This window comes from Acromyrmex echinatior, chromosome 1 (assembly GCF_024713525.1).
Source record: "Acromyrmex echinatior isolate Ae372 chromosome 1, ASM2471352v2, whole genome shotgun sequence".
Taxonomy (NCBI): domain Eukaryota; kingdom Metazoa; phylum Arthropoda; class Insecta; order Hymenoptera; family Formicidae; genus Acromyrmex; species Acromyrmex echinatior.
The window spans coordinates 15,652,836-15,672,936 of record NC_141852.1 but is presented as its reverse complement, the minus strand read 5'-3'; the positions used below and the strand labels follow the sequence as shown (position 1 = coordinate 15,672,936).

Below are 20,101 nucleotides of genomic sequence, written 5' to 3'. Positions count from 1 at the left end.
ATACATATAATATAAAATAAATATAATATAAAAATAAATTATAATATAAGTTATATATGAAAAAATATACAGATATACATATGTATGTACGTATATAAAGATTCTTGTTCGAAAATCTAACGCGTATACGTCGATTCTCGTATCGTGACCGCGACGACATCTCGGCGTTCGTCAGTTTATTGTGTTCATCATGGCTTCGACGGGTTAGTAATCGTCGCGAGAATGCTGCTTAATTTTACGTTTTAATTTATTTACAGCGTGACAAGACGACGAAATGTGTTACAGACGAGAAATCGTTTGTCTCGCGCTTCACGAGATTGTAGTCACTTGTCGTACCGGCGTGATTTACTCTCACGTTTCTGCTCGCGTTTGTCACTCTGGCTTTGCCCGTCGCCGCTGTTTACATACATCGCGAATGTTTCAGGATGTGTTCGCGAGTTACTGACGGCTCTTTTCTTGTTTCCAGAATCTCTGGTATGCGACACCCTCGATTTGAGCGGCCAAGGCCTCAAGAAGCTCAGTCGGTGTCCCTCGGACGCTGATATTAGTACGTTGATCATTGACGACAATGACTTACAACGGCTCGATAATTTGGATTCTTATCACAGAATTACGAAGGTAATAGAATTATTAAAGTAATGCACAGTTTCTGTCCATTTTTATCAATAGGTTAGCTTTAATCCTGATTTAAACTTACTCTTTATTTTTTCCCCAATTCTACGAATTAGAAAAAGGTAAAGAATAAATTAAATTGAGATTAAAGCTTATCTTATATTGATAGAAATGGATATTTAAGTCAAAATTATTATTAGAAGATTACTAGTAAAATTATTAATTTGTTTCTGTAATCATAGTTTCGGAGCACAATGATATTTCTTAGTTTTATGCTCTATCCCTATACTAAGTTATCTTTTTATCATTATTTCTTTATTTAAGATATTTTAAAACTAGATTTTATAATAATAAAAAGATAAATAATATAAGATTACAACAATAATTTGCAGAATTATAACTTGAAGTTATTTTGTGAATGTGATGTAAAGACAGTTTATTGTGTTCAAATACATTGCATTCTATAGTTTTATTGCTTTCAGCTTTCGATAATCAGAAATCAATTACTACGAATGTATGGTGTGTCAAAGTTACATAATCTTGTTACCCTTAATTTGGCAAACAATGGTATACTCACAATAGAAGGTATCAAGGACATGATTAATTTGCAGACTCTCTGTTTAGCGGGTAATAATATCAAGGTACGATATATATATTACATTATGTAAGATTACTTGATTATATAATTGTAATATTACTATTATATAATAACAATATGTTATAGTCTATTGAACATTTACATACAAATACCAAATTGGAGCACCTGGATTTGTCTGAAAACAGTATCAGCCATATTTCAGATATATCTTATCTACGAAATTTAAAGGTATTATTTGTTTAATTTTTATTTTTATATAAAATTGTAATGCGTCAATTATTAAATGCTTTATTAATTCGTTGCTTTATTTGATAGATTGAGTTTACAATTGATATATATTTTTCATATTTTTGTAAAATAAATTACATTTTAGGAACTGTTTCTGCATAATAATCGCATAATAACACTGCGTCAGTGCGAGCGCTACTTGCCCACATCCTTAGAAACATTCACATTAGCGAATAACAATATTACTGACTTGAATGAAATGTCACATTTGGCTAATCTAAAAAATCTGATCAATTTCTCGATTGCTAACAATCCATGTGTCAGTATAACAGGTAACAGTATGTATCCTTTTTGCAAATCATAATATGCGTTATTATTCCATTTAGAAATTAGCAGACCTTTCTCTTGATGTTATTTTTTAATATTAATTATAGTGCAAAGAATTTTATTGTTACTGATATGTTATTATAGTATTTAATCTTTTTAATTATCAAGCATTATTTTTTGCCGGTTAAATATTGCTTTCATGGTTACTAGACATAAGAAAATTAGTTTATATTAATCGTAGCATTGTTACAATAGCATATTATTCTTAACAAATGGTCTATAGTGGATTTGACTATCGGCCTTTTGTTATTAATTGGTGTATGAGCTTAAAATCAATCGACGGTTATGCAGTCGATCCTATTGAAAGGTGGGTTTTCTTAAAAATACATTTTCTTAGTAGTTAATATTGTATGAAAATTAATCCGTTAATATTGTATGAAAATTAATTTTGACAAGATCGAAACTGATTGGCAATGACTCACTTTACTTAGCTTGAAAGCAGAGTGGCTGTATTCTCAGGGACGAGGTAGACAATTCCGCGTTGGTGAACATGCCTTACTTGCTCAATATCTTGCGTCCGTCTGTCCGCTTTCGGGCGAGTCTTTAGAGAACGAGACGGACCGGAAACTTAGACTTATACTGAGCAAAGCTCAACATCACCAACAGCAGCTGAATCAACAGAGCGATACCGGGAGCGTGCACAGCTTGAGTAGCGTGACTATGAGTCCTTCCCCAGCTGCTAGACGTAGACTTAGCCATAACAGGACAAATTCTCCCAGACGACCTAGTGAGTCCAAATAAATCCATGTTTTTTTTTGCATAGTGCCATACCAAAGACTCTGGAATGAATTCGTTTTTTTCGAGGATTCTTAGAACTAGGTTTATACTCGTTAGTTGCGACAAGTGGACTAGTAGTAATTTAGATTGTCCAGTCGTCAAGTTCTTTAGTACATACACCCTAGTTATGATCTGTTTTCTCTAGTGCCAATGTTGACATACTATGAAGATAAATACTTACAATCACCAAAATTTTATGAGGCAAAATACTGTGTCTGCCATATTCCTTGCAAAGGTATCCAAGGTCTCATATTGAGGATTTATCATATACTGAATAAAACTACATTTACATATGATAGGAATGTGTAAGAATCTGAGGAAAAAATTTTTTGTGTGTTAAGACTCATATTTTTTATAGTACAATTATATATTCAATACAGTAAATTAAATGGAATAAGTGAAACTTGTATAATTTATTTTTAATAATCTTTTACATAAATTTTATATATATATATATATAAAATATATATAAAATATATATAAAATATATATATCTATCTATATATTAGGTGTTGGAATTAATTCGTAGCGTTTTTTAATGAAAGAATGTTATTTATTTCACATGAGCATTAAAAAATACATTAATGAAAGTACTTCCCATCACTTGTAAAACGCTACGAATTAATTCCAACACCTAATATATATATATATATATACATACATATATATGTATATTAATATCGCATTATTAGTAAATGTGTATATAAATATTTTTATATTTTTATTATATTTTATTTTTCCTATATATCACTTTTAACAAATCTATTATTTAATTATTTATTATACGATTGAAACATACAAGAATTAATTGGTCTGGATTCATGCACATGCCTATAGTTATCTCATGCATAGTACTTTTTAAGCAATTGCTTCCTTAAGCTTATAGTGCAAACGACGTTGGCCAATGAAGCAGTAAAAATACCAACACGAAGGCGCTATATTTAGAAGATTTAGCATATTAGTATAGGACGATTTGAAAAGATGTTCACGTTTTTTTTTAAATAGCATTTAATTTCGATTAGTAGACTATATGTATATTATTTGTGCATGTTTTTGCTAGCAGTGCTAGCATCAGAAATTATCCAAACACGAATAAATTTTACAAATATAATAAAATTCATTTATTGCACAATAAGCGTTGATTATAGTGTCAAACAATACTTTGTCAGCTTCCTCAAGGAACTCCTTGAAAATGAAATCGCCAGACCGAATGGTATCCAGCTGTCATACTGATGCTATGGTTTCTTCGTGTCATGGTTTATTGAGCGGCGATCATGAGTCGAATCTGATGACTCAAAGTTTAGATCCTAATATGCTAACTGGTATGGCATTGAATAACAAAATATCGAACAATAATTTGCAAGATATGGAAGGTAAGACAGTTATACAATTGATTGAGTTAGATTAAACGGAATTAGATTACGACAAAAGATATTTTGTCTAGAGACATCAAGTCCTCTGCAAGCGGCTACGAAACTAGTACCAGTACCAGAGTCTCTGATGAGTCCAGATTTTCGTCCACCGTCTGGCCTTTCACGGATTTTACCAAAAACTCCCACATCAAGTAAATTAAGCTCTCCCTGTCAAGTCACAATACCTAGTAAACCATCCATGGACGGCGATGGAAAGGCAATTCCAATCATAAACACTGTAAATCCAATGGCAAAAACGAATCTAAGCTGTATAAAGGCGAACGCGCTCGTGAAAAGTAGTTCCGCGACAAATTGCAGCATCATGAGACCAAATATAGCGAAACCGATCGTGACATATGCTAATAGTAAGTGTCCATACAGTGTGAAGATTAATAATTACGTTCAAAGCAAAACTTTGCCCGCGAAAAGAAGCACGAAGAGTCCTAATTTAGCTAGAAATATACAGCGACCGAAGAGTGCGAATGAGAGACTCAAGAGCAATTTGAACAAAGATGAGAGAGACGGCGATGCTGGAATTCAGAGCAGCGACGAGGATAGTGAAGTCTGTCAAGCGAAATTGGATAGCATTCGTCATAGAGCTATTCAAAGAAGACAAGAAGACAGTAACAAAGGTAAAACATTTAAAATATTAAGTGCAAGTATATTGATGAAACATTTCATCTATATTGAATGGATATATTCTTGCAGATCAAGATCAAACAGAAAAGGCTGCTATCTGTATTCAAAGAATGTGGAGGGGCTACCATACAAGAAATCTTAATAATAAAGCTACTAATATATTAAAAACGATTGACATGATAAGAACGAATAAATACATCCAGTAAGATTTCATTTCTTTTGTGCATAATTTATTTACCGAATAAAAAAAAATGTACACGTATAAAATATTTACAGGAAATTGTCGACAGATATGGAAGCCACGAGAACCGCTCTCGAAAGCGAACATAAGTTACAATTATTGCAAATGCAAGCGATTAATGCATTGTGGAAGAAAGTAGTCAGTTTACAACCGGGTGGCAATCGAGAAAACACTTTCAGTGATACGGACAATACTCTGCAACCAAATGCGGATGTAGTAAATAATCTCGCGCAAACGTGCAATCTACTTCATACCCAGGTAAATTTTAGGAAAGATTTCTGTATTTTGTCAAACAAAAGTAAAATTTTTTTATTAAAAAATTTTTTTTTTATTAGGTTCAACAATTGCAAGACTCGATGACCGAGATAAAGCGTTGCATGTCCAGCATGAAGCCAAAACCCGCTCTTGTCGATAATGGCGTCGCCACTCAAACAGAGATATCTGCCGTGCATACGCCAGCAGGTGAAGAAAATACGTTTCCCTATGGACGTCCTAGTAGACCGCAAAGTCTGCCGATACATCAAACGATACACGAGGGAAACGAGAATAAGAGTTTTGCATCGAATTTAGTGGATAGCGTGCTGAAGAAAGTGTCGCAGTCTACTGACACGACGGATGACGAAGTCAATACAGATATTTTGAATTCAAATGAAAATCCTGAAGTATTAACTTTAAACGAGAATCCCGAGATGTTCAAGAGTTGCGAAGAGATAATAGAATCCGACCTCAAACAAGCGGTTGAGAACGAAACGGACAACTATGAAAATATAATCGAGAATGCGACAATTGATGGTGAAGTATGCGAGGAAACGCTGTGTAAGGAGCTGCATAATTTGATTGAAACGGAAAATGGAAAAGATGCTTACGAAAACTGCGCGGATAATGCGGTTAATGGGGACGACAAGGAAGTCTGCTAGATTTGATATTGTCGAATTGAAATTCCGCCATATGCCTTGTGAGTAACGGTACGAAGCAAGAAAAAACGAAAAAAATGCTCACTGTAAATAACAAAAAATAATTCTATTTGTAACAATATTATAAAACGGGATTTAATTTTAATTATGAACCGTTTTATTACAAAAAAGATACTTCGATCACGAACAACAAGCTGCCATTCTGACCGAACAAAGTATCTATGTAGCTTAAGTAAAACAGATTAATTGATATGAGCAGTACAGTATAAATGATAGGTGAAATTATATTATTGAATATACAACGTTTATCAGCTTGTGCAACATTTGTTTAGATTATACATATATTCTGTGAAAAACATGCGCATTATATATTTGTGTATATCATAAGGAATCTCAGAAATTTTCCGTCCGACTATTGACGGTAATATATAATGATTGCATAAAACATACATCATAAGTACATCATACAAACATACATACAGCATAAAATATACATCATACAAACATACATACATCATAAAGTTTACCGAACTGGCCATTCGTTGATTCGGAGAATCGTTCCCGTAAAAAAGCATTCCACTAATTATTCATTAGCATTATATATTCAATAGCATTCCTTAATTTATTTGTTACTTTCTTACCTCAGTAGAATAATTTTATATTATTCCAGGAAATTATATTTCATATTTTAAGAAAAATTATTTTTTTTTTTAAATTAAAATATGCACCAAATTATATTTATGATTATATTATATATATATAATGAAATATAGCTCTCTCTACTTTATCAGTTTCTAGCTCTCTTTCGAGTAAAATTTTGTATTTATTCATTTATTTATTCATTTATATGTAAAGAAGCATTACTTTTAATATACAATAGATATATTAAAGTATTGAGAAAGAATAGCAAAAAGAAAATATGTTTTGAATCTAGTCAATATAGAATAGCTTTTACATTTAGATACATTGTAGATATTTCAAAGAAAATTGTTATATAGATATTACTCAATGTTATGAAATAAAATAAAGCGCATTCATTTTAGCCTATTACATCGTTAAATAGCATGATTGAAAATGTAACTGCATTTTTGAAATTATCGGTTTCATTATTATTGATATAAGTATGCGCGATAAATACTCAATTATTGATTGAACAATTTCATATTCTGCGATCTACGCACACACACGTGAGCTTAATAAATTAATATTATATATCAGCTCTGCAGCGTATTATTCTATACATATATAATTGAATCTCCGTATCTTTATTCTCAATTAATTTGTTTCCTGCACCAATGCTGCTTCAAATTTGCGATGTAATCACGCATGCATAAAATTAAAAATATTGTATGCAAGATAATTCTAAATCAATTTGAAGTTGGAATAAATAAACGGAGATAGATACGACTGAAATTTTTGCTCATTTTGAAATATTTTCGAAAATTTAATCTTAATAGAAAAAAATATTTCATCAAAAAGTATGAGCTATTCATGATTTATTTGCTCTCCTAAAATAAGTTTTTATCTTTTACACACTATATTTTAATATCGAAAATTGATATTCAAATTTACAACTTATTTTAATTTGATTTAATTTTTGCAAATAATTTTTCAAAAGAAAATTTTAACTTTAATTCATGCTATCTTTTATCAAGATATGTTCTAATAATTTTGGCAATATTAAGAATTGAGTTGTTGATATTGAAACATTATCTGATAAAAATTACTCGATAAAACTTCCATGCAAAGTACGATACAGATTTTAAAATATAATTATTCCATTCATTTTTATATTAAAAATTGTATTGATATAAATCTGCTTAAATTTTCAAATATTTGAAGTTAATATTCTTAGAGTATTTGTTATAAAAATTTTGTTTTACAAATGTATAAGGTAGAAAAATGTGCTTGGCTTAAATTTATATTTTTGTGATTTTTCGATACATGTATGACAAAATAATTTCTTAATTCCTAACGGGTTGAGTAGATATACTCGTGAAATAAGAATATAGAAATATAATTACAATATATTGTATTTATTTAATATTTCCTAATTCATATAAATTATACACAAAGTAGTATAGTCTCTTACGATTATGCATTATTTACACATTGCATTTTAAATTTATAGCTAATTGTTTTAAAAAAATATATACACAGCCAGAGTTAAACATATATTATTGCCTGAATATTAAACATTTGAGGTATTTTTTTTTTACTTAGTCTTATTGCGCTTTTGATAGAAATATATTTAAAAAAGTATATATAAATACAGATAATTAATATCTTCGTACATTTATCGTTAATAAGTACTATGACACATTGTACATTGTTATGACACATTGAATATTGATTTCAACATTGATTAGAGTAATTGACTGAAATTGACAATGAGTTATTTAAAAAGGAAAAAATGATACATGTGGCTCTTGTATTAATAAGAAGAGATCGAATTTTTTTGATCTTGTATTAACACTTATGAATTTCAATAGTAAATTAATTCAATTGTTTACAATCAATCGATGTCGATGCAATTAATATCATATTAATGCATATTTAATATCTAAAAATAAAAACGTACAAAATTTTATCATTTTATCATGTATACATACATACATACATACATACATATTATACATACATACATACATACATACATATATATTATATATATATATATATATATATATATATATATATATATAAAATATCAAAAAATCATAAAAGTATATTTAATGAAACATTCTTTGATACGTGATTTTTTCTAATTCTAAATAAACTTTTCCCATCTCTTTTACTTTTTTTATTTCCTTTGAGATAATCGTATCAGGACACACATCCGATGCCTGATGCAAATCTTTTAATGCTAATTCATATTCGTTCAAGGAAGTATAAGCTTGTGCTCTTCGAAATAATGCTTTACAATTTGTGTTATCCGTTTCCAGAATCTAAATTAAACATGTGTATTAGGGCATAAATGCATTACTTCTGATTTTCTCACGGAATATTTACTTACCTCATTACAAAGACCTATGACTTTACGATATTCTTTCTGCTTTAATCGTACAGCAGCTAAATTAAGTAACAAAGTTAATCTAAGATCCACCAGTGAGGTATAAAATGTATCCGACATGTTGTTCTGTTTGCTCATCCAGTTGTAATATCGTAATGCTTTCCTATATTTTCTATTAGCATCCACATAATTTTGCTTTGCGAAATAACTATTTCCAGAATCTTTTATTTTCCTTATTACATCCTCCATAAATTTGTGCTAAAAACGTAAACATATATATTCAAATTAAGATATAATTTAGCTTTAATATTATATATTCAAATTAAGATATAATTTAGATTAATATCAGTACGTAAGTAATAATTTTCAGAAATGATATATATATATATATGAATGATAATTTACAGTGAGCTTGTTAATATGTTTAGAATAATCCCAATCTTCTGGCCATGGCGTATAAACATCCTCAGACTCATCGTTCTCTTCTAATCCCCAATTTTCACCTTTTTTCAATTCTCCACAGTCAACTATATTTATTTTCTAAAAACAAATCAATCATGAAGCTAATTCCAGGAAATTATCAGCTTTGTAATTTAAAGGACAGCCTTACATCAACTGGAATGTCGTTTTCAGTCGGTACTTTACAGAGCTCTAACACTGCACCCATGCCTTTTATAATCCTTCCAAATATTACATGAGTGTTGTCTAGGTGCGTGGACGCTTGAACGGTAATGATAAATTGAGAACTGTTAGTGTTTGGCTTTCCCTCGTTCACCATACTAAGTAGTCCAGGGAAGTTGTGCTTCAATTTAAAGTTCTCGTCGTTAAAGTAAGAACCGTAAATACTTTCCCCACTGGTTCCATCAAAATTAACAATATCACCACCCTGGATCATGAACTGTGAAATAACTGTAGTAATATAATATTACATATGTATGATGACTGTGTGTATAAATGTGTATGTCTTAAAAAATAAATTTCTATTCCATTCTTAAAAGAAATAAAAAGAATAAATGATCCATATTTTCAAAACATTTGTTCTTTAAACTATTGCACTAGATTGCATTAAAATTTTTTTATCTCGTTTTTGTTAAATTTCGAAAAAATATATATATCCATTTCATTTTAAGTACAATTAGTATAAATAAAGAATAGATCTCTAAACTAAAGTGGTGACTCGACAAATACATTGTACATGTATGGCTGTGGTCCGATTCACGCTCATAAAGCTCTTAGAATTATCTTTAGATTTGTTCGTGTCGCATACTTCTATCATAGTTCTTACTTACTTCAATGCAATTAAAAAATAAATAAAAAGGGCTCGAGGGAAATTGCGATAGGTGCATATTGGACCATGTGACACGAACAAATCTCTATTATCAACCTTCTATTATCAAATGTTACGTAGATTCTACAGTGAGTCAATAATCGGAAATCCTAATCCTAAGTTTTAATCAGAAATTGGCCAATTTAGACGACTAAGATTAAGACTTTCAATTATCAACTCATTGTAAAACCACATTTTAAGCAAGACAAACGATGCAACCTATGAGTCAATTGTCATAAATCAAATTTTAACTCTATTTACTCTAAAAATAAATAAATAAATAAATAAATAATTTATATTTCCAAAAGTTTTGGCTAAAATGATAAATATGTATATATGACAGATGAATGTCATAATAAATTAATCTTTGGATTCCATTGGATGGCCTAATTCCATTTATTATGTCTGTTTCTACTAATGTAAATTAACTTTAATCTTGGTTTTGCTTCTCATCTTTTTCTAATTCTTAGAACTAGAAAAAGATGAAGAGTTAGTTGAACCAAGATTAAAATTAAATTAGTAGAAACGGACATTAGTGACGTAATTCGATACAAACATCAGTCTATCTTTGTTGACATCCAATAAGTAACAAAGATAGAACATGCTATGTTGATTTGTATTATCGATAGATAATCATCAAATGAAAAATATTTTTATTTCTATTCATCAGCAAAAGAATTCTAATTATATCCAGCTTCAAAAAGATAAATAAGGAACATACAAGTATTTAAGATAGCAAGGTTTAGAAATATTTTTATAGGCCTTAGAATTATGACAAGGAAAGTTGTAGGGAATTGAACACTCATGATCACACGGTAATGCGCACCTTTGTGAAAGATAGTTCCCTTGTAATGTAGTTTTGGAGCCTTCAATCCGGCACCTTTTTCGCCGGTACACAGAACACGAAAATTCTCCGCAGTTCGTGGTACGACATTCTTGAACAATTCTATGACAACTCTTCCCACTGAAAAACAATAAGACCGTGAGTCGGTGTTTGCACCGAGCATAACTTGGCATAACCTTGTTATTCATACCTTTTTCAGATCCGATCGCCACATCCAGAAAAACCACAGGGTTGTCCTCATTGAACAAACTGCTTTTATTCTCTTCTGAAGGTTGTTTCATATTATTTCCTTCTTGGTATGATTACCGCGGTGAGATTCTTATCTCTCCCGCAAATTTGACGTACACGATGTCGCAGCGTGAATGCAATGTTACTCGCACTTGTCGTCCTTGTCGATTGTTGTGTTATCTTTCTTCCTGGGGAATCCTGAGTTGCTTGATACACACCTGCTCTCGAACAATATAGGTCGAACAATAAGTTAATCATTTTGATGATAATATTTTAACATGGAAACTTAACCGCAGCAATTCGACTGATTTGTGAAAGATTTTTTAATAGCAAAAATAAATTCGAAAATTTCATGAGATTGAATTATGCAAAATGACTTATCACTTTTACTCACGTAAAATATAACGTATAAATTTTTTGTATAATAAAAATTTTTGTAGGAAAATTATAGATCGTTTAATTTGTATAATTAAAATTATACCACATACAAGAGTAAGAACCTGGATCAGATAAATTTAAATAACGATAAATTTTGGATAAATCCAAAACAGAATAAAAATACTTTCTAAGAACACAGTTAATAGAGTTTTTTAATTTGAACTGAAAAGTTCGTTTATTTTCACACAACATCTTCAAGTGGAAATCATTTTGTAACATATGTATGATATTTAACAATAAATCATGTTTTAATTTATTTTATGTTATTCCTTTTTATTTATATTAACAAGATTTTCATTATACTTTTGTTTCTGATTACGAAAAATATAAATATAAAATATTGCATATAAATTCTTGATACTTATATTGCTTTGCTATTCTCAATAAATAAACTAGAAAAATCACTTCCCTATAATAAGGCGTGATTTTAATTACATTTGAAGTGAATATATAATTATATATATATAACTGTATGCACATAAAATATTTATTTTATTTTTATTTTAAAAATATTACTATTTGAATATTAATAAAAAATTATTGTAGTTTCAAAAAAGAAAGATTAGGTCCCACCGAGATTTGAACTCGGATCGCTGGATTCAGAGTCCAGAGTGCTAACCATTACACCATGGGACCTCTTGTGAAACAATATATTAGATAGCTTATATTAATAGATTTAGTGAAGACTCAACCTCGTTCAATGTCAATAAAAATTTAAACCTTAGTTAGCGGAAATTCGAATCTCAGTTAACGCAGATCCAAGTTTTAATTAGCGAAGACTTAAGGCGATCCTAAAAGCGTCTGTATTATCACCGACGAGATATATTCTCATCGATGATATTATACCGACTAAACGCAATAATTTGTGTGTGTGTATGGCAATTATTTTTTTCTCTTTTACAGATTTGAAAATCCTTTTCCAGAATTAAAATGTACGAAATAAATATATATAATTTTCTTGAAAACATAATTAACTTTTTAAAATAATCTAACAGACACACATTTAGTCATCTTTTTAAACCTAATCTAATAGATATTTAAAAATTTTTTTAATATGTTTTATAAAACTATCAAAAGACATCTAATGTCCCAGAAAACATTCATATATTAATACTACTTATGAATTAATTTTAAGTTATTCTAATAACATGAACAATTTAAATTCTAATTCTAACACATGTATAAAAGACCGAGTTAAGAATTGTTTAATAAATTGATATATCAATTATAATTTAATATATTTATACATAACTTTGGTAACAATATGTATATTTATCAAACCATTTTTTTTTAAATGATCCATTCTAACAATTTTCCTAATATCCTATGTTCAAGAATTTTTCAAAATTCAAAAAACTACGATTTTTGTAACATAAGGAGGGGGGGAAAATATAAAATTCTAAATATTCCTTCGTTTTATCGTTGTAATGAGTATAACAATGAAATTTCTCACAGAATAACATGTACTCGCATATATAATAAATTTTAATACACATGTAATATTTATCATTTTTATTTATATTTTCAGAATTCTTCCTCAATAAGAATTCTCGCTATATATATTTTATGTATATATATAAATTATAATATCTATATAAACAAGCCAGATATTAATATACTTATCATATTTAGTAAATAGTCAATCTCTAGAAGCTTTCCTAACATTAGAAATGTATTATATTCTATTAGAAAACTTTTATTTATAATTTATTTTTTCGAAATAATAACGAATCGTATATTTTATCTCTTAACGCGATTCATTTTGACTTATCAGTTTTTAATAATTTACGATTTGACATGCGCTCTGCACATTTATCTTCTTCATGTGACTGCATTAAAATGAACAACGTTTAAAATGAATAAAATCATTAATTTAAAGCATTGTTCGTATCATTTTGAGCAATAAAAATGTACATTTTCTTTTTTCCATAGTCTATATATAACATCACATAAAATAACATCACATAAAAGCGTTTGTAGGTCCTCCATATACGAGTATATGCGAAAAACGAGCTAATTCTTTTCGTCGTTTTTTTAAATTGTACTAATTCGTTTCATATAGTAAATTTGGCAAATCATTTTAAAATTCTCATTTTTCTTCTATATAGATACGATTGACAGATATTACAATCTACACGATGCTCTCTCTTAAGAGAGAAAGTCGATTATATATTATACAAATATGACCCCACATAGAAATGCTTGTTTGTTCTAAAGCCAAGTTGATAAAGAAAAAAAGGTGCAGATTTTTTTAATAGAAAAAAAGTAAACGCTCCTGTGCGCTTCCAGAGAGTAACCTCCATCCTCGTTTGATGTTTAAATATTGAATGATGGCACGTACACAAATTAGAACACCTGGAAAAATAAATCGCATCAAAATTTATCTTCTTAGTAATTGTCTTCGTTTGTAAGTTTAAAATATATAATATATCTTTCGTTTGTAAGTTTAATTATCTTTCTTAAACGTTATACTAACCAAATGCCATTATCAACCACCACAGCCATGAATTCTCTCGCGAAGCAAGATCGGTAGAGTGTTTAACAATGAGTGTCCACTTTGTAAGAGACAGTCCAAAGCCAGCTAGTGCACCGTAACGAGAAGCAATAGTGTGACAGAAACACATCAGTAATAAAAATCCGATCCAGTTGAATAAAAATGCGACTGTAAAGATAAATTAGTACAAATTGTCATTATGGAAAATATTATTATAGATTTTGTAGAATATGAAGATATATTTTCTTACTAAATTCTTATTGATTTAAACTTTAATTTAAAATATAAAGATATCTCACCAAGAAACGCTGTGAAGAACATAAAATCTGTGCCAAGTAGCCCACTTTCTGGATCTCCTTCCGCAGCTTCAGTATCTATTGCCAATATTGTTAAAGGCTGTTGTGGTGGTCTAATATTTCCTGGCTGTAAAAAGAAATTTAGAGCTCCTTAGAAACAGAATATTTCGAAATATAGACACGTATATTAAAATTTTCTTAAATACAGTTGTATACCATGTGTACTTGAGGTTGTGGCTCTCCCTGTAGAGTCTTTTCACGCTGAACCTCTTCATAACTGGGTAATTTTGTAGCTACTTCATAAGGTGGTGGTGCAGAGAAATCTAGTTTCGGAGGTGGAATTTCTTCCCCATCAGCCTAAATAATTTTACTCGGTTAATAGTTATTCAAATCATATAAAATTGAACATATTTTATGTATTATGTAATATTACGTAATTTTTATATGCATTTATGTCAAATATTACATTTGTTAAATTGTATATTGTTAAATTAATATAAATTACATAAAACATTACATAAATTATATAAAATTGATGTAATAATATAATTTATGTAATATTATGTAATAATGGGCTCGTCCTTTGTATGTTGTCTGTTCTAAAACTATATTAAAACTTTCTATCTATTCCATTTTTAAAATAACTAATATACTGTTCAATACAGTTACAATGAACAAGTTTATTATGTTATATTACAATATATTACCATTCGGTTTGTCGTTATAGAATGTGCAGCAGTGGACGCTCCAGAATGTCCAAGCATGTCAACTTGCATAAATGGCATTGCTACAGTAACCGTAGGAATTTCGTTTTGATTTGATGTTTCGCCACCAGTATCTGCTTGAGGTGACTGTGAAACAATGCATAAAACAAATGTCAGTAAATCCATATACTTCACAAAGTATTGAATGCTTTCCATTTAGTGACTCAAGTTGTTACAAACATCATTATATCTTTCATGACATTCAAGTGAGTAACAGATATAGAATAACACTCACATCACTTTCTACACATCACTATCATAAAAAAAAAAGTAAAGCATATCCTTTGAACGTTGTGCCTTCGGCAAGAATAACTAATAAATATTTTTGTAATCAAAATGTACATATTGATTGCTTTCAATTTTTATTCAAATAATAAGTATAGTTATGACTATGTTGTATTGAGATAGTGATATCATTTGCTTACCTTAGTAATAAAGTTATTGCATAATAACACAAGATTATAATCTCTTTTTAATGTGATTTAATAAGATTCAGTAAAACACGTAGTCTCAAACTCATATAAATTGTAGATAAAAATTAAGTTGAATCTAAACTTGTCAGAATGAAAAGGAACATCCATTCAACTGAGTTATGATTTCATAAATAAGAATTATCCAAGTTTTAGTGTAAATGAAAAGCAACTATTATTACATGTTTTTCTGGATCATAGATAACAGTAGTTTAGTTTCCATCGAAATCGTCAATCGGTTTCACTTTGGTGCAGTATGTTTCCGTTAGAAGTAAAGATCTTATGAATCGAAGCGACAGTGAAGTGAGCATAGTCAGATGCATTTTTATTGACTTAAATTTTGGTTCTACGCTGCATTAGACGTGAATTAAGGCTTCGGTGAAAATTAGATCACTGATATGATATTTTTGCGCACAAGAATGATGAAAACAATGCAAGAGACGAGACAAAGCAGACTACGATCGCGCAAGAAAACACGTTGACGATCACAGACTTGTCAACGTAACAATAAAAAGTATTTTGTGCGAATAGAAAAGCATGTCCGAGAGGTGCTCTTGATGAAGGCGAAACCACAGCAGTCTCGTCATAGGATAGACATACCGTATTATGACGGGCGTTACTGTCCATTTCTGATCAGATTTGCACGACGTAATTACGAGACTATAAATCGCGAGAACTTTTCCTGAGAGGACGGGTATGCGTTTACAGGACGCGAGACCTGCTCGAGCCCGAGACAAATGGTAAAAAGCGCTCGCAATCGATGCCTTGACAGCTGGTATTGCTAATAAGTCGTAATCGACGTGACGGCTGGCGATCGTCCTGGAGTGACGTCTATCATTTTCTCGATCTACGGGACCGTAGGTTCCTCAGGTTCCAATCGCACTGAATTTATTCATCTCTTCTTTCTCCTTTTTTTCTATGTTTGCAAATATTCATTTCATTATCATCAGTCATTATCATCAAATTTACAGCGGTTACAAACATCATATTTTTAATATCTAGAAATTCGGATAGGATGGCATGGAATGCCAAGCGACGATTGGTTAGTCACAGTCGTTAGTTGCGAGTTGACACTTATTACACAAAAAAAAAAGATAAACAGGTATAATAAGCCTTAAGGAATTGACCAATCATAGTCGAGTTTTCTCCTCACATTCAATTGTGATTGGTTTCTTAAAGTTGCTATTTTACTGACTAAATGCGATCATTTTCAATATAAGTATATTTTTATATTCCTTTAGGACTGTCGCACACACTTTTATAAAGCTGGTTCTACATTAGTTGGAAGCCGATCGCAAGTTTGTAGCGATAGCCAATATGAAGTGTTGATTTTAAAATGCAAGCTTCAGATTGGCTGTCGCAACAAACTTGCGATCGGCTTGCAACTAATGTAGAACGGCTTAACAGGGGTTTAATTTCCACCGAGGGTTTAATCCGGATCAGAATGTAAGAACCAACCAATTACAATCGAGTATTCCACTGTTACAATTGAACGACAGCTTGTTATAGGCCTTCTACAATAAGCCATAGGTAAATCATTAGTCATAAATCAGAAGTCAGAAATTAAAAACTGACGATTGTGATTGGTCAATTTTTAGCTTCTGACTTCTGATTTATGACTAATGGTTTATTGTAGAAGGCCCATGAGAGATAATTGAAAAATACAAATAATAGGGATAGGGAATAATAAATTTCTTGAAATCTGTTAAGTATGTCATATTATTGCCTGTGCTTTTTAATTATACATTAGTCCGAATCTACAATAGATTTTTAAACCTTAAGCCATAAGGAAGCATAAGGAACAAGATGGATCATAATCAATTATTCTCCTCGCATTCAACTGTAATTGGTCAATTTCTTACGACTTAAGGTTTAAAAATTACCTATTGTAAATCCGGAGTTACTAAATGAAAAGCATTCAAAATTTGTTCGCGTCGCATGCCCAACATGCTCCAATATACTCCTATTATAGCTCCTATTCACTCCAATGCGCTCATTAGAGTGAATAGGAACTATGACTGGAGCATGTTGGAGCATGCAACGCGAACAAACTCTCAGAAGCGCCAATAGCAATTATTGATGTTTCTGATTGGCTGTTGAGAAGCATTGCGACTGGCGACAGATGTTCGCAATACATTGTAGAACGTCCTTTAGGACGGGACTCTAGCCGCCGGAAGTAGCGCGGCACGCCGGAAAACAATCTTAATAACCTCTCGTCGTTTTTTTTCATGAAGTTTTGTGACATAATATTTTTATAAAGAACATCGTTTTTATTTCTTCACGTTATATACAGAAATATTATCTATTTGCATCTCGGTCGACTAGCGAAAAGTAAAGTGGCATGGTGAGGGGGGAGAGGAGGGGAAGATCGAAAGGAGGACGCATAGATGGCGCGGCTTGCGGTCATGTCGTCGTGCAGAAACGACGCTTCACATGCAAGTCAGTCGCTCGCTGACGTTCGGAGTAACTTGTCGAGCATTGTTCATCGTCCTCGCGATGTCGGAAGTATTCAAACTGGGTGATCTAGTATGGTGCGTATTTCAAGTGCGCGCGATAACGCAATCGTATACTCCGTGTTCGTTCGTACAATCTAATTTCATGTGGTACATCTTTTTTTTCTGACTTTCAGGGCGAAGATGAAGGGATTCTCGCCGTGGCCCGGCCGGGTAAGTGGAGTCCCCCTCCCCTCGATTCTTACTAAGCTTCGTGACGCGAGTTCGCGCTTCTCTTCCTGTTAACATTGCTTCTGCGCGCGCGCGCTCGTATTTGGCGGTTTTCGCGTCGTTCTGCCCCGTCGACGTTCGTCGCCGCGACGGAATGCACCAGCTGTCGACGCCACTGGCCGCGGCATATCGCGTCGTACAGAGCAGCGCTGTCTCCCGCCACACCCGACCTTCGAATTCAAATTGGCGCGCAAGCCGCGGGGGCTTATAACCTAAATCTCTTGCAACCTCCCGTGGATCTACTTTCCACGTTCGTCGAACTCCCAGCAGGATGGGGTCTCCTCTCCCACTATTCCCGCTGTAGGTTTCGAAATTTCTCGTGGGTCGACCAGTACCGTTGGACGTTCTGCTGTCGCCAAGACTTCAGAATTTGTCCCGCGTAATCCATCTCCCCCTTTCTGATTGGCGGAAACGCGTGTGACGTCAGCGGCGTGTCGGGCGAACGGTCTGTGATTACGCCAGGATCTCGAGGTTGTCAACGATGCATTTTCTACGTTTTTAGTGAGGCCGGTAATCATATTCCGATATTACAATCAAAAATATCCTACGAACTTGAGACGTTATATTATTTATATATAGATGTTGCGCGTTATTGTTTGAATCAAATTATAAAACTGATTATGACTTGAGATGGCTTGAACATAAGATCGGATTATGAATATCTTCTCAGACTTATTCTGTCATGCGAGAGTATGTGAGAGAAGATAGGAGAAAGAATATTTTAGGATTAGGAAGGTTCAACGAATAACTCCCGCAGTTCTTTGGAGGTTGTTTTTACGCGGTAACCGCCGTGCATGGTAGGGCCGTACGAATATTAGGGTGAATTATCAATCCAGGGGGTCGATTGTGTACTTTAAAATGAAATCAAAATTACAAAAGTGGGCAAATTCATTAGGCATTAGTCATTATAGATATTCTAGTAATTTTGCTCACTTTTGTAATTTTCATTTTATTTCAAAATACACAATCAACGCTCAGATAGAACAGTTATAATAGTACGGTACCATAGGACCTTATTACATTTATCACTTAAAGTTTACTTATATAGTACCAATAAATTTACTTGTAAGTGACAAATAAGATTATAATGAGAGAGACATCCTATATTATTATGACATCCATATTCTATCTGGGAACAATCTGGATATGACTCTAGGAAAGTTTAATCTTAATATAAAGAGAAAGATGACATGTAATTATAAAATATAGCGTTTGTAGATGGCAAAATGGTGGAAATTTATTTGTGATAGGTTTGTCTTTCTTAATTTTAAAATGCACTAAAATTATTAAAAGTTTATACCTAATGATTTGTACACGCGATAATTGTGTAGAATGTAAAATATATTTTGTTTTAATGTTAATTTTTTAATAAATATATTATTTTTATTTTTTGTAAAATTTTGATATTATTTTCAATGATATTGTTTTTAAAATGGATTGTAAATTGAAATTGAATTCAAGATGTATATGATAAAATAAATGTTACGATTATTATTAGTATTGTGATAAAATAAATATTACGATTATTATTAGTATTATATAATATTAATTATAATTCTCTCAGTACTTATATATTGATGTTATAATGCATGTAAAGGTATCAGTTCCTTCAAAGGACTTGAAGAAACCCGCGAATGCTAAAAAGGGACCAGTACAATGTATCTTCTTCTTTGGGACAAACAATTAGTAAGTTCTA

General features: G+C 31.3%; 4 protein-coding genes, 1 long non-coding RNA gene and 1 other non-coding gene across 9 annotated transcripts in view; 3 read left to right on the top strand and 3 right to left on the bottom strand.

The window, feature by feature from the left end:
* The first annotated feature begins 74 nt into the window (after positions 1–74).
* Positions 75–7,025, top strand: Cep97 (centrosomal protein 97kDa). Of its 3 annotated transcripts, XM_087410853.1 has the most exons (13): positions 75–203; positions 467–618; positions 1,095–1,253; positions 1,337–1,438; positions 1,584–1,780; positions 2,049–2,132; positions 2,257–2,552; positions 2,748–2,837; positions 3,772–3,975; positions 4,047–4,646; positions 4,723–4,855; positions 4,930–5,152; positions 5,230–7,025. In XM_087410853.1, exons 1-13 carry the CDS (start codon positions 191–193, stop codon positions 5,809–5,811), a joined length of 2,835 nt encoding a protein of 944 aa, XP_087266979.1. In that variant the 5' UTR covers positions 75–190; the 3' UTR covers positions 5,812–7,025. The 3 variants fall into 3 exon arrangements, with proteins under 3 accessions (XP_087266979.1, XP_011068775.2, XP_087266982.1); XM_011070473.2 differs by lacking the exon at positions 2,748–2,837; XM_087410856.1 differs by lacking the exon at positions 2,748–2,837 and having other exon boundaries at positions 3,751–3,975.
* Positions 7,026–7,825: 800 nt separating this feature from the next.
* On the bottom strand, positions 7,826–11,324 carry Cyp40 (Cyclophilin 40). 2 transcript variants are annotated; one of them, XM_087410983.1, is made up of 7 exons: positions 11,183–11,324; positions 10,975–11,112; positions 9,432–9,730; positions 9,227–9,361; positions 8,825–9,079; positions 8,607–8,756; positions 7,826–8,371 (listed from the first exon to the last, which is right to left on the bottom strand). In XM_087410983.1, exons 1-7 carry the CDS (start codon positions 11,271–11,273, stop codon positions 8,354–8,356), a joined length of 1,086 nt encoding a protein of 361 aa, XP_087267109.1. In that variant the 5' UTR covers positions 11,274–11,324; the 3' UTR covers positions 7,826–8,353. The 2 variants fall into 2 exon arrangements, with proteins under 2 accessions (XP_087267109.1, XP_011068796.2); XM_011070494.2 differs by lacking the exon at positions 7,826–8,371 and having other exon boundaries at positions 8,526–8,756.
* LOC147911000 (uncharacterized) lies at positions 10,959–11,560 on the top strand. The gene is made up of 2 exons (XR_015546626.1): positions 10,959–11,073; positions 11,192–11,560. It is a non-coding gene; the product is annotated as an uncharacterized LOC147911000 (long non-coding RNA).
* Positions 11,561–12,222: 662 nt separating this feature from the next.
* TRNAQ-CUG (transfer RNA glutamine (anticodon CUG)) lies at positions 12,223–12,294 on the bottom strand. Its single transcript has one exon. It is a non-coding gene; the product is annotated as a tRNA-Gln (tRNA).
* A 770-nt stretch (positions 12,295–13,064) lies between these two features.
* On the bottom strand, positions 13,065–16,527 carry Ndfip (Nedd4 family interacting protein). The gene is made up of 6 exons (XM_011070474.2): positions 16,283–16,527; positions 15,156–15,299; positions 14,665–14,805; positions 14,452–14,575; positions 14,135–14,320; positions 13,065–14,013 (listed from the first exon to the last, which is right to left on the bottom strand). The coding sequence occupies exons 1-6, from the start codon at positions 16,307–16,309 to the stop codon at positions 13,910–13,912; spliced, it is 726 nt and encodes a 241-aa protein (XP_011068776.1). The 5' UTR covers positions 16,310–16,527; the 3' UTR covers positions 13,065–13,909.
* Positions 16,528–18,056: 1,529 nt separating this feature from the next.
* Ndf (Nucleosome-destabilizing factor) overlaps positions 18,057–20,101 on the top strand; it is a 50,729-nt gene continuing 48,684 nt past the window's right edge. Inside the window, exons 1-3 of the mRNA XM_011070477.2 lie at positions 18,057–18,213; positions 18,312–18,348; positions 20,003–20,091. Coding sequence (XP_011068779.2) covers positions 18,116–18,213; positions 18,312–18,348; positions 20,003–20,091 — 224 coding nt within the window. The 5' untranslated portion in view covers positions 18,057–18,115. The remainder of the gene's footprint in view (positions 18,214–18,311; positions 18,349–20,002; positions 20,092–20,101) is intronic.

Bases quoted from the DNA above. Each gene is read 5' to 3' on its own strand.
- Cep97 (XM_087410853.1), top strand. The intron at 3,976-4,046 runs GTAAGACAGTTA...TATTTTGTCTAG, and splicing joins TAATTTGCAAGATATGGAAG to AGACATCAAGTCCTCTGCAA. The intron at 5,153-5,229 runs GTAAATTTTAGG...TTTTTTTATTAG, and splicing joins GCAATCTACTTCATACCCAG to GTTCAACAATTGCAAGACTC.
- Cyp40 (XM_011070494.2), bottom strand. From the start codon at position 11,273: ATGAAACAACCTTCAGAAGAGAATAAAAGCAGTTTGTTCAATGAGGAC. The intron at 9,080-9,226 runs GTAAATTATCAT...TTACGTTTTTAG, and splicing joins AACATATTAACAAGCTCACT to CACAAATTTATGGAGGATGT. The intron at 8,757-8,824 runs GTAAGTAAATAT...TGTTTAATTTAG, and splicing joins TCATAGGTCTTTGTAATGAG to ATTCTGGAAACGGATAACAC.
- Ndfip (XM_011070474.2), bottom strand. From the start codon at position 16,309: ATGGACAGTAACGCCCGTCATAATACG. The intron at 14,806-15,155 runs GTAATATATTGT...AAAATTATTTAG, and splicing joins CTATAACGACAAACCGAATG to GCTGATGGGGAAGAAATTCC. The intron at 14,321-14,451 runs GTGAGATATCTT...TTATCTTTACAG, and splicing joins GTTCTTCACAGCGTTTCTTG to TCGCATTTTTATTCAACTGG.